The sequence below is a fragment of the Triturus cristatus genome, chromosome 5_1, assembly GCF_964204655.1.
Source record: "Triturus cristatus chromosome 5_1, aTriCri1.1, whole genome shotgun sequence".
In the NCBI taxonomy this organism is placed as follows: Eukaryota; Metazoa; Chordata; class Amphibia; order Caudata; family Salamandridae; genus Triturus; species Triturus cristatus.
Genome location: NC_140587.1, coordinates 813,689,215 through 813,702,704, shown reverse-complemented (window position 1 = coordinate 813,702,704; position 13,490 = coordinate 813,689,215). Strand labels below are relative to the sequence as shown.

The following is a 13,490-nucleotide window of genomic DNA, read 5'->3' as shown; positions in this document are numbered from 1 at the left end:
TAGGGACGGTCCAGGCCGAACTTCCCTGCACCAGAAACAAGCATCCTGGGACTGGTTTTAAACACTTGATGTAATCGGTGTTGCCTCCCGGTGAGGACATTTAACTGAGTATTTTTTTTTAACTCACTCTCTTCCCTGACATGCCTGGCGCTGCTGCATTACTGTGTCATTCTCGCCACGCCCTGATCTGGCAGAATTACCCACAGTGCACTTCCCCGGTGGGGAGGGGGGTGTGGAAGCAGCGAGGAAGCTTACTCCCGCGTGAACCTTAGGCTGGGCCTATTGTGAGTGTGAAAAAGGAAATGTTTAGCTATTCGAGGCGCTACTAATGAACTCTCAGGTGGGGCTTCTGAGCAGGGAGGCCGCTCGCCCCTCTTGTGCGAGAATATCGGGGTGTCTGTCTACAAAGGACGCAGATGTGTGGCTGGAGAGAATAGTTGTTTGTTTTCCATAGTGTTGTGTGTGTTGGGGGTGTCCTGTTGTGTGGTTGAGCACAGAAGCTAGAAATAAGGGATATTTAATAAACAAGTGTTTTCCATTCCCAGGCACCGGGCACATTCACGTCTTGGGCACCTAGGCGCTCCGGGCTAACCGTGCATTTATTACATGGGCACGGTCTTGGCGCCCCGACCTGGCGCGGCTGTGGGGCGTGAACGATGACGTAGCCCCGGTGCCCTTGCACATCACTGTAATCAGGCATTTTAATCACGCCGATGAGAGCTGCTCAACACGATCAGCGCTTCGCGAGGGGGCGTGGGGTCCAAGGCAAGACTGGAGGCCTGATGGATGGATGGATGGATGAAGCACGCAGCTGGCAGGCGGTACCTGGGAGACGCTGTACAGGTGCTGGCGCCAGCACCCACGGTCTCTGATGGCATCACCGATAAGACAGCCCGGTGGGTTAATGACGTGTGAGATTGATGGAATTAGCTTGCCGCAGTAATCCCACCGTAACCTGCAGGCTACAGATTTGAATCTCAACATTCAACCCAGCCTTCCATCCGTCTGAGGTTGCTACAGAAGCTTTATTCTTTTGCTTAAAAATGAAACCTATTTATTTCTTATTTAATTTTCTTATTAACATTTTTTCCAAACAGAAAAGAGAAGAAGCGGTATATGATCCGGTGTCCAATAAAAACACGCATTATTAATACACCATAAAATCCTTTGCATCAAATCAGAGAAAAGTCACGGGTGGCGTGGGCTGAGTAACCTTGGCAGTCGAAACAAGCTTTGGCATAGCCAATAGGTCATGCTTTTGGGGCCTTAAAAGTATTTAGTTATGCAGCACAATATCCATGGTGCAACAACATCAACTATTGCATGGCTAAACACTTTTAAGGTCCCAAAGGTGAGACCTATTGGATATGCCAATGCTTGTTATATATTGCAGAGGACTGTGAACATTATTATTGCAAAGTTTAAAAATTCGGTCTGCGTATTTGACTGATTTGTTTCCGTCTCTCCAGTTCCTTAAGTTTCCTTCAGATCATGGAAATAACACTAAATGTATACATGTATTATAAAACATGATTAGTAGATTGCTAGTTTTATATTGCACTTACCATTGTGTTTGCCCTTAGCTTGGTGAAAGCAGAGAAATGTATCATTTCCATTATACAACATGGCCTGATTTTGGAGTTCCTGAATCCCCTGCATCATTTCTTAATTTCCTGGCTGAGGTTCGAGAATCTGGCTCACTGAACTCTGAACATGGACCTGCAGTTATCCATTGTAGTGCAGGAATTGGGCGGTCTGGGACTTTTTCATTAGTGGATACTTGTCTAGTCCTGGTAAGTGTGTGTTTGTGCATTTCTCTTTTGCAGTTTCATACTGCTATTACTAATCAATATGCCTTAAATTACTTACCTGTAATGGTACATCATTTGAATCTTTTGCTTTCTGATGCAGTTTATATTGTTTCTCCTCTTGAAGATAGATTTTATAGGCTTGTAGTCTGCCACTGCAAATTCTGCCATATATATAATGCCCTGCACCAAATTATTGGCTCAGATTGAAGGTCAAGACCAATAACAAGGATCTGGGAATTTAAAGACCGGTATAGCCCACTGTTGTGAGCTTTAATACTTTTGAACCATTCTACCCTTTTAGAGAACACAGCCGCCTTCTGTCTGTGAGAGCTTGGTCCACTGGCTCATATTTTGTAAAGTTATTATGTTAGACACAGAACCTTGTGCAGACATCCCATGTGCTCTTCCAATGTGTAAACTGTAAGCATATGATATAATTGTCGTTGCCTGTGTTTGTGTGTGAGAGTACTGAGGCCATTATGGATGCCCCCGGTTTTGCTTGGTACAATGTGGAGGGCGAGAATAACTTCTCCAGACAATGAATGTGCATTGCCTGCTTTCTTATGGCAGGAGGGTGGAGACCTAGACCCCAAAGTGAAGGAAGGAGTCTGGGCTTTCCTGGAAAAATCAGTGAGGGCTGGCCTTGTTAGCAACTGCGTGCTGATTAGTTCTTACTGACAACTGCCATTTAGTAGATGATAGGGTGGAACTGCACTTTATCTTGTTCAAGGTAAGGCAGTTTCTCTGCAGTGTCTACACTTTTGTCTGTCTCTGGTTACTTCTTCAGGCTCAGAGACTTCATACTTCATTGTGCCGTGTTTTGGATGCTTCTTGCTTGAAGCCAACCCCATTGCTCCCTACTGTAGTAATCATCATTTTAATTAAATGCTGTGGCTGGAGAGTAGCCTGGAAGTGATATTTGAAAGAGGTACAACCCAAACCAGCTGTGAAATCTGACAGGGAATCCACATTCCTAATCTTGAAAATATGTATAAGAGCGTGATCCAAGCCACCACATTTTTTCATTTTTAAGTTTTTCATGCCCACGAAAGGCAGTGATGTGCAGAATACTTTAAGACCTGCTGTGTGACTAGGGCTGGTGCCTGCATGACATCCAGTGTCCCAGAGATGAGGGGGCATTATCTGAAGTCTTCACTCTGCTACATGAGCTTTGGATCTGGCAATGCTTGGAAGCCTTCCTGTTTTCTGAGAAGGAAGGAGAGGGCGTTGCCCTGCTGAAACAGAGGTTGTCTATGAGGAGAAACCTAGTGTGTTCTCAGCATGAGTCACACCCAGAGACGGCGGACTGCATTAGAGACTGAAGCCAGCAGCGACCTTTGTAGTGAGTGGGTCTCACAGGATATGCACAGTACTTCCTCCTGAGAACTGCCTTAAAAGACTGCACAAGCACAACTACCATCATGTCCTCTGGCAGTTGCTGTGGGCCGCGATCTCTTTCCACCTCTAGTGACTGAGAAAGATGCAGCCGAAAGGCGGATTGGTCAGCCAAGGAATGCTGCAACTTCCAAAGATACTTCAGCGCTGAGGAGGGTGCAGCTACCTTGCCGTAGTGCCCATCTGCATTTATCCAGGAGGATCGCAGCAACTGAAGACGCCATCCTGCAGGCCTCATTGTCGAACGGAACACTGGGGCTGAGGAATAGAGCACAAAGACTTTCTACCCAATTCATTATCTGGGCTTCAAACTTGCACACATTTTGGGACTAGGCTTTAGGGCGGCTGATATTAAAAGCATTTATAGCCTGCTGTCACACCATTGATTTCTCTAGGGCACCCAACAATTCATTGTGTCAGTATTGCATTAGAACAGGTTCCAGAGGCATTGCCAAATGTCAGATGCTCTATCCATGAGCTGTAGACGAAGGTTTGTAACTGGAAAAAGCGGGTTTAACATTCTTATAGCCTGAGGCTAACAGTCTAAAGCACTTCAGAAAAGGCCATCCACACTGGGCAGACTGTTATAAATTACCCAAAGTGAAATGGTAAGAGAAATGTCGGTAAGAAGGCTAAAACCAGGTCTTATACTTTCTCCATTTTCCAGCTGTCTTCTGTGAAGCTTCCAACATTCTGACGTAACAATTGAGCATCATTGCCTGCAACTGTGAGCAGTAACTCCTGTTAACTGCTCCTTCAATTTTGTGACTAACCACAGGTGAGGGAGTAAAATGAGAGAGCAGGTAATCTAACTTTCGATAGATTTGTATTACTTATTTTTTAATACCTTGATAAAGTGAACTCTCTCCCTCTTCAATTTCTCCTCCCAACAGTACGGCTATATAGGCCTCAAGCTAAAACTGTGTTACAAAACAAGATTTAGACTGAAAAGGATGACAATCCGAAGTATCCCTGGCGTCATTTGGCAGGCACGATTTACCACACTTTTAGCTGTGTTGTGCATGTAATCTGTGTGCAGTCCTAAGCAAAATATTACAACAGTGTAAACCACTTCATAGAGTAGGATCTGTCTGTCTCTAATGTAATGAGTGTTTATTTTGCATCCCCATTGTGTTCCAAAGTCTTTAATACTAGTAATGTAAGTAAAGAATTCCAGCTGTACCCCGTATCGCCAGTAGGTAGTACCTGTTTAGTTGATAATAGCATTATGTTGACCAGTGCCCTGGTCCTCTTACAGAATCTCCCAAAACACTTGAGGAACCATGCAAGTAGGACTCATTTGGTTTTCTGGTCCCTGAATTTTCAAGGCTTCTATTGATGCCCCAAAGACACCCTTCCAACAGTCTCTAATCTTGGTTCAATCCCACAATATGTTCTCAAGTATCCCCATACCTCATCACCCCCTTGGCACTTCTCTGATCTGTTGCTATCAATAACATGTAGTCGGTGTGTTGTATAGTGCTATCTAAATAGAATCTTATTTGCTGCCTCTAATACCTGTGCATGGGTAATGCCCTTCCACAAACTCTTCATGATTGTTTTCCATTGTTCTTCTGACTGGACAGACCTAGTTCCTTCTCACATTCTTCCTGAAATCAACCCCTGTTACTCTTGCCCCTTGTAGAAATGTGTGCATTCTCGAGATGAAATGCTTCCTTCCCTCAACTCTTGCAGTATTTTTTTTCATGGATTGGTCTTGAATGAGTCAAGTGCTCGACATGGACATATTTATACCTTGCACTTTAGATCAAAACTAGTTTTTATGTTGTTGAACCACTTAATCTTTTTTTTTTTGTAAACCGGTCTCTGGACTTTTTTACACCTCAAATTCTACCATAATTGCTGGACTTGTAGGTCGGTTCCTCGAAGTTCACAACATCCCAAATGAAAAGAAACCTAATCTGTTTCTGCTACCTGTAATTATCCGCCCCCTCAAAGTCCTGAGTGATACTGTACATGTGCCAAGTCAAGCACTACTAATGCCTCCTATAATTGCCACCTGAGGCTCCGCAAGACTTGTCTTTCATGCGCCTTTAGTGCACTCGCTGTACTAAATCCAACTCCTTACAGTTTGTGGTTGTAAATTGGGTGTCCGAAGATGCCTTTGGGTCTTGACCTACATTCCTCTGTGCGAGCATATCTACCTTTGAAACTAATGTAAACATGCTGGGGGAAACTGTCATAAAATCCATAGAAAGCACTAAAAAATCGAAGGGCTTTAGGGTGTGCCTCAAAGGGTACTCAGTAACACTGTGGCATATGTCTCGTCCACTGTTCTGTGCAGTGCTGGGACTGTAATGCACTTGTCATAATGCGAACAGAACATGAACCACATTAGGAAAGAGTACAGCCTGAGAATACGTACAGGGAAGGACTCCGCTATAAATCCTGCAGGCTGCACTTCCATGCTAGGAAACACTGGACAGGTTGTATGGAAGCTTGTCTAATCACCGCTTCATAAAGGTTATAACCTGCATGTGGACAAATTCTATGCAGGAGTGGAGCATTCAACAAGCTGTAAAAAACTGGTACTGTTGCATGCTACAGTACAATGTCAGTGCAAAGGATTCCCACAGGAGCTTGTTTGTAAGAAGCTCCAGAAAAGACCAGATCACTATGCTGCGTTCCAACAAATTGCTCACAGTCAAATTCTTAGATAGGCTGGATGTATATGTGCTCACTACAATCCATGATGAGAGAGCTTCCCTGGTGACTGTTTGGTGTCAGTTGGCAGAAGTTCACAGCTGAACAGTATACTTGATTCCTACAACTACATAGGTGGAGTAGATAATAAACGGCCAGGTACTTCAGCCATGTAATGTGTAAAACTCTCACATAGTATTAGAAGCAGTATACATACAGTACGTATGTTGTTTATCAGCATACCACAGGATGACTGATGTTGTTCCTTGGCTTTTAGTTGGTCATAATTGAAAATCTTATTGTTGCAGAAGCAGTAACTTCTACCTCATCTGCTATGGAAGACAATGCAAGGCTGCATGATTGGCACTTTGCCCACCGTATTCCTGCAGCACAGGGAGAGAGTGTACCATGTCATTAATGCAGAGTATTCTCTACCCAAAGAAAGAGGCAGGACAATTAGTATTACTGTCCCCAGCGTTCATCTAATCCAGGCCTATGTTTTCAAATTTGCTTCACTTCGTACCATACACAAATGAAGTGTTGGGAAATTGACTGAAGTGGAGCTGTCATACTAACGGTATATATCTTTCAATGGCTGTGTGTGGCTACATATTTTCCATTGGCCACTATCAGACTAGGTCAGCCTTTGATATTGTTGCCTTTAGTTGACAAAATCTTGGCCATGCTTATAGCCGGTTTGCCACCTTCATCCTCTGTCAGAATGTGGCTCAGGTTCTCTTTGCCAAACGGCAAGTGTATTACAGTCACAGAATTGCACAAACCAGTGGACAGAAAATACGCCATGTTTTAAAGGAGTACCCTGATAATAAAAGCCCTTAGTAGTTTTGAAAGTGCTCTTTAGTGAATTTGGAACAGTCTTCCCCAGCATGCTTATTTCAGTGTTAAAGGTAGATATGCCCACACAGTTCGCAGAATGTAAGGCAAGTCCCAAAGGCATCCTCGGACATCCCCAAACTCACATCCACAGACTGGAAGGAGCTGGATTTAGCGCAGCAAGTGCGCTAAATGTGCAAGAAAGACACGTCTTCCTGAGCCACAGGGGGCTGCCACAGGAAGAGTTAGTAAAAGTTCACTTAGCATGTATCCGGTATTAAACAGAGCTTCAAAGAAGACAGAGACAAACAGGTAGAAAAAAACAGACTAGGTATGGTTTTAGAGGGATATTGCATGAGTGAAAGGCAAATAGTCAAAGTACAAGAGACACACAGAACACTGCACCCAGCACTACAGACAAGGATCATATTTGTGGCCTGCTTGCCATGTTTATACAAAACCAGTAGAGCTCTCTCACATTATTTACATCTTGATGCTATAACAAGCTTTTTTCTTGGTATATACTGCCAAACATCAGTCACCCTTTTCACAGGATCAAGGACTCATCCACTGCTAAATTCTTTCCAGCAGTGTAAATGTCTGGAAACCTGGCAGACAAATGATCCACGAAAGGCTGGATTTTAATTCACCTATCTCTTCTGTTGACCATTGAGAAGCTGTGTTGTCCAAATCGTGTGAGTAGACAAGTTGGAGTGTATGATTGGTTTGTGCACTATTCGCATCTTGAGCGTAAGGCCCAGAAATGTTTCCCAAGTGAAGTGGGAGTCAAACTATGTGCCATAGAATGACGCCCAAGCGTGCCTTCATGCTCCCTCAAACTGTTTAGCACACAAATTTGTTTTTGTGCACAATTTCCTCAAGTAAGTCAACATCCAGAAAGAGACTAACTTAGTTAATAGGCAATAAACTTGCGGTGTTGATTTTACATCGAGCATATGCAGTGAATGGGGGAATCTAGAACTGCACTAAATTGAGGGGCTGCCAAGAGAGAACTCTGTGCTTGGCACCATACGGTCCTACTGTCTGGGATACCATGATGCAGTCTGTCGACTGCACAGATTGTGCTTGCAAAGGGACATCACAACTGCCATGACCAAGTTCCTCAGAATCGATGGAAGAAAAGCCATCGGATGGAACTCTGCCAACTGAAAAATCACTTGCAGATTCTGCTCCATTTTCCTTTCCCTCTGAATCTCTCGGTATCAGATCTTGCCTCAGCACCGTCCTCTATTACTTGAGTTAGTGCCTGGGCAGTAGTCTGTGGACTGAATAAAACTCCATTTAAAACTTTCCTTCTGAATGACTATGTCCTACGTAGAAGGCAGAAGTATGCTTACAAAATCTGTGGCTGATGTATGTGAGTGAGATGTCAAAGTGGAAAAGCAAAAAAGTGCTTAGCCTCTCAATGCTGCGATACGAAGGACTTCTCTAAAGACACTTGAAGAGACAAAAAAATCAAATTATTGTGTCCGCTTATTACACACCCAATATCACAGTATACTCCATGGGACGAGGCGTAGCCCACTCCAGTCAGTGTTAATTTATTATGGTACTTGCATGCAGCATAGACGATTTTAGGCAGGCGTCCACCAAAACCAAGGCATATCGGAGTCAAACTGTGTCAGAAACTAGGTTCAGGCACCACAATTAAGTGCCCCCTTTTAGCAAACCAGATAGCTAAACAAACATTTGCAAAGCCAATTGGTACTGTGTTGGATGCCATACTTTTGACTTTCAGTGCTTGTTTTGATTTGACATGGCTTTTGCAAAACTTTATTGTTGGGTTAGCTGCCTAGTCATTGCCAGTTCAACAAAAATGCCTGAAAGCAAAGATCTGTTGTCTCAGGAAGCACACATTGTCATATTAGCTCTTGGGACTTAAGGGTCTTACCTTGTGTGCGGACATGCTCCTAGTGAAATGGCAGAATGTGATCACTCACAGTGAAATTAGCCAATGGCTGGAGAGGGCGGACCCATTCCTCGTGCTGTACTTTGTACTGTGATGAAGAGAGCTGGCTGAAAGTTTCTTTAAGTATTTTGTATGTATAATGTTAGTAAAATCAAATGCTCATGGCTAATGCCAGATCTAAAATGTAGCTATTGTTTGCACATTGGAGCATTTGCCCAATGTGAAGACATGCTTTATAGGTTTTTTCCCAGGTTTGGAAGACTGCATTTGGTCTTGCTGCATGCAATCATGTGAGAGCATCAGGGAAATCGGCAGTAAAAACCTGCCCAACAGATCATAAAATAGGCCACTGACTCCTTGGTGGCCCAATGGATTTGGGACAGTTGATTTTCCCAGGAGGCAAGCGTGCCTTCCAAGGGGGACCAATCGCTACCCAGTGGAAAACCCACATTCCATCAAAAAAACGAATTATGCCTCTCCAAAGGGCGGTGTCGGCCACTGCATTTCTAAATATTGTGTTCCCCACTATGGGGTAAGTTGGCCTGTATGCCAGACGTGCTGACACCTCCATGTTGGTCACCAAACTCTTGACACACGTTGTTCTAAGTCGAGAATGTCCTTGTAGTGGAAAGGACTCCATTTCAGTTCTGCCCCACTTGCCAAGTGCCAATCCCCACAAGGTTTGCAACCTTTGCTTGTCTCCCGATCATCGTGAAGACTCCTGTTCTGCTTGTCTTGTGTTCCGAAACAAGAAGAGCCTTCAAAACCAGCATGCCTGTCTGATCGCCTAGTCCTCCCTGGTGCACAGACAAGAGGAGGAAGATACCAAAAACCTCTTTGGTGAGCGAGAGGAGTCCGATGTCAAGTAACTGGATGCTCAAGGCGCTGAAGTAGAGACCGTATGTTCTCCGGAAAGCATTGACTCCAAGGCGGACATCGAAACAGAAGAGCCTCCTCCGGCCCATCGTTAACTGAAGATCATATTATGTACTGGCACCCCTTCTACTCACCAAATGGATGCACCATCCTCGAGCTTCCGTGCCACCTTTGAGGCCTCTGGTGCAGCACTGCCTCCCGGTCATGGTTGACACTGCTATTCCGAGCCAGACCAAAGCCCTTTACACACTCTGCACCAAAGTCCTCCATGAATCGTCAGCGTCGACTGACCCTTTGTCACACGACTCAATGACACAGACTCGTCTGCCCTCAGACTAGAAACGGGTGGACCCAAAGCATTCGGAGCTGAAGGATATCGCCTCGAAGCATTCGGAGCAGAGGCATTTGGAGTCTTAATTCGAGCTTGCCGCTGACTGGGCATAGACTGTCTTCGGCTTCCTTCAGACCGCGGTCTACTGCTGCATCCTCGGCTGCCTCTGAGGACGTCCACCAACCAATCCTCCAGCGGCTGCAGGAACATCTTAACGCCAAGCAGCAAGGAATTCACATCCATCCAGAGACTGGTTGGATCCTGGCAAAGCCTCCACAACTGCCGATAGACTCTGTTCCTCATACGAGGAAATTTACTTTTGAAAAGACCTTCCACACTCCTCTGCCTTCCATTCCAAAAAGGCCTAAAATAGGCAACAGGGCTACCTCGCCACTGCCTCCTGCTCGATCCTCTCTTTCACTCCCGTCTGCACCCTCTCCTTCTCCGTTACTGCATGTGGATTCTCTAAAACACTCGCCACAGGGTTCCACACACTCAGGGGGTGAGGACAGTCCAAGGCTATCCTATGACCATCCTCTTTGCCCCACGGCCCAGACCCCTGGGATGATTATGATGCAGAACCCCCAGTGAACACAGACCCATATCTATACCCTGCAAAACCTTCACCCCCAGATGTCTTCACCGCTTATCATGAGATCCGTCATAGCGCTGACTCCTTCCACAATGTGGAGATACCTGTGCAGCATGAGAAGGATCATTTCCTCATGCAGACCCTCTACTCCACCCAGCGCTCCCTACAGTACCTTCCCCTGCTCAAAGGGAGTTCTAAAACCAGTCACTCAGATATTAAAAGAGCCAGTTAAAGAGAGGGTAGTTACACAAAAGGGTAAATCGGAAATTTAAGGGCGCCCGAATGACCCTCCATACATATGTGACCAGTTACCCCCTGACTCTCTATCTCTATTTTTGCAGACAGCTAGAAAACGTGCTAACACACAAGGCACAGGTAATGTTCCCCCTCCAGGCTGGGAGAGCAAGAAAATAGCTGCGTTCTCCGTGAGCTCCGCCGGCCCTGACTAAATCCTGTATTTTATCCTGCTCCTCGACGCCTACAAATCACACCAGCGCTGGTCGGACGATCTGCAGTGGCGTGCAGGCACAGCGGAAAGCAGGGAACTTTACTTAAGGAACGGACCATTTGCAGCTCCAACCTGGCTGTGATGCATTGCTAAATGGCACCCTCCCGGAGAGGCCCGCAAAGACCAGCTGGGCCCGAGCTCCACCAGCAGTGAGAGCTGAGGGCGGGGTGCTCTGCCGGGGCAGGTGTGCAGTCGCTAGTGCCTTAGCGACGGACGGTGTCTCCCCGCCAACCCCCGCACTGCTGTCGGGACTAGGAGCAGTGTTTGTGCTCCGGACGCAGGTGGTGGCCCTGAGTTGTGACGGTGGAGCGGGCAGACTGGGCGTACTTCACCAGCTGTGGTGTTACTCACTGTGTGCAGAAACCACGACCGGCTGTGGCCCGGCTTACCCACTGGATCCTGGAAAATTGAAGCGCTGCTCCTGCTGCAGCGGAGCACTGAGGGCGGCGTGAGTGGACCGGCTGAGCAGCGTCGGTGGTGGTGCTGATCCTTACCTTCAGGCACCGTACCCGGCTGGGACTCTGCTTAAACGCTGGCTCCTGGTAAGAAGGTTGGGGGCTGCGAGTGGGCCCCACGTGGCTCCCCTGATTAGCAGGACATAGCGGCAGTAGTGGGGGCAGTGCAGCTTAGCCTTCCCGAGGCAGATCGGCCCGAGGGATATTTTCCTTCTGATACAGCAGTGGGGCAATTGCGAGACTGTCCCCTGAGGATCATGGACTAGGTCCCGCGCTGCAGCATCGACCCAGAGGGCATCCCGCCCCCCCCCCCCCCCCCCCCCCCCCCCCCCCCCCCCCAACGCAGATCCTGCCACCGCTTCTGTGGTGTGGTGTGTTGTGGGGGACAGTGTGGGAGCTGCATGGGACGCAGGAGCTAGGTGAACACTTCTGGCTGTTGATCTCCACAAGGAGGGGATTACAGCACTGCGGCTCCAGTGTGGATCCTCCGGGGGCATCGACCAAGGGGGTCTGAGAGCTGGCCTTATGTCCATGCTGTGACTCTACGAGGACATCAGTAAGAGGGTACAGTGCTACAGGGGGCTTACCAACCCAGCTTCTGTCTGTGAAGGGACACTGGGAATGAACCACACGTGATCCGATAGGCTTGGGCCCAGACCTGACCGGAGTCTCTAGATACACTCAGCTAATATCGCAGCAGGCAGCTTAGGGGTGGGTAGAGAAGTGGAGCACAGTGCCCCAGCAGGGGCTTGGCTATGGAGGGAACAAGGGTATCAACTCCTTGACCTGTGTGACCCGGTGAACGCTGCACAAGCTGCTTTGAGGGCCCTGGTAGGGTAAAGGGTTTGAGCTCCCAGTAGATCATCAACAGTGCTTGAGGTGCCTCGACTGGGAAGGATACTCCCTGGCTATAATCTCACAAACGACTGTACAAGATGGCGAGAGACAAGGAGCCTAAATTGTTGTATCCGGGCAAATTGGACCGGTTCGCAAAGGTGCGGGGGCGGATGGTGGGCTTGCTCCACCTCCAGATACCGCAGCCATATTACAGGCGATTCATGCATCAAGGGAGAGCCTGGAGGGGAAGATGGCGGAGATACGCTCAGAGGTAACTCTACTACGCCACAACCTACGCAAAGTGTTTGAGCGAGTTACCGAGCTGGAGCACCGTATTTCAGAACTTGAAGATACCTGCCATTCCACGCAGACAGACGTGGTTGGACTCAGCCTCCATGAAAGAGGTGGCCTGGAGGGTCGACAATGCTGAAAATAGGGCCTGCAGGAACAACCTTAGATTTATTGGCTTTCCAGAAGACGCGGAATGGACTGATCCGGGCCTGTTTCTCCTAGCATTCTCAAATCATAGAGCTAGCACATCGAATGCCTAATGTCCGTCCCCCGCAAGGGGCTCCCCCTCGGCCCTTGATAGCTCGTTTCTTGTACTTTCAAGATGGGGATCTAATACTCCGAGACTTGAGGAAGAAAGGAGAGATTAAGTATGAAAATACGAGAGTGATGGTATTCCTGGACTACTCACGCGATGTACGAAAGCAGAGACGAACATTTGAACCTATCAAAGTGAAACTTTGAGCGCTTAGGATTCAATACATGCTACTGTTCCCAGTTGAGCTTAAAGTCATTTTCCAGGGCTCTACACTGTTTTTCCAGACACCAGATGAGGCCTGGTCGTGGCTCGAAGAGTGGCCCTTGATACGACGCAGATCGCCCCAAACTCCTGGGTTGTATACAGAAAAGAGGATGGGTTCCAGCCAAGAAATGCCCAAAGAAAAGCGTCTGAGACAAGTATTGAGGGTCCGGAGTACGGCGGGGGGCACACCGGGGAGGTCTCTGAGGCACAGAGAAAACAAATCGCAAATGTCGGACTCGAAGGATGACATCGTCCAGGTTCGCATGGTGCAGACCCTTCGGAGCTCGAGCGAGAATGTCAACACGGAAATATCCGAGAGGGAAGACTCGGCGGATGCGGATAGCGAACATCCACTGCTCAAGAGCATACAACGTCTGGAAGAGCCAGACCCGATTCCGCCTGGAACAAGTATGGAGCAACTGCAGCCGCCCAGCAATGGTGAAGAG

The 13,490-nt window shown here is 47.3% G+C and overlaps 1 protein-coding gene across 2 annotated transcripts in view; it reads left to right on the top strand.

Moving 5' to 3' along the window:
* Window positions 1–13,490, top strand: part of PTPN2 (protein tyrosine phosphatase non-receptor type 2) — a 520,264-nt gene that overhangs the window by 352,478 nt on the left and 154,296 nt on the right. For both annotated transcript variants that reach the window (XM_085605857.1, XM_085605856.1), the window contains exon 6: window positions 1,584–1,793. In XM_085605857.1, the coding sequence (XP_085461983.1) occupies window positions 1,584–1,793 (210 nt within the window). The remainder of the gene's footprint in view (window positions 1–1,583; window positions 1,794–13,490) is intronic.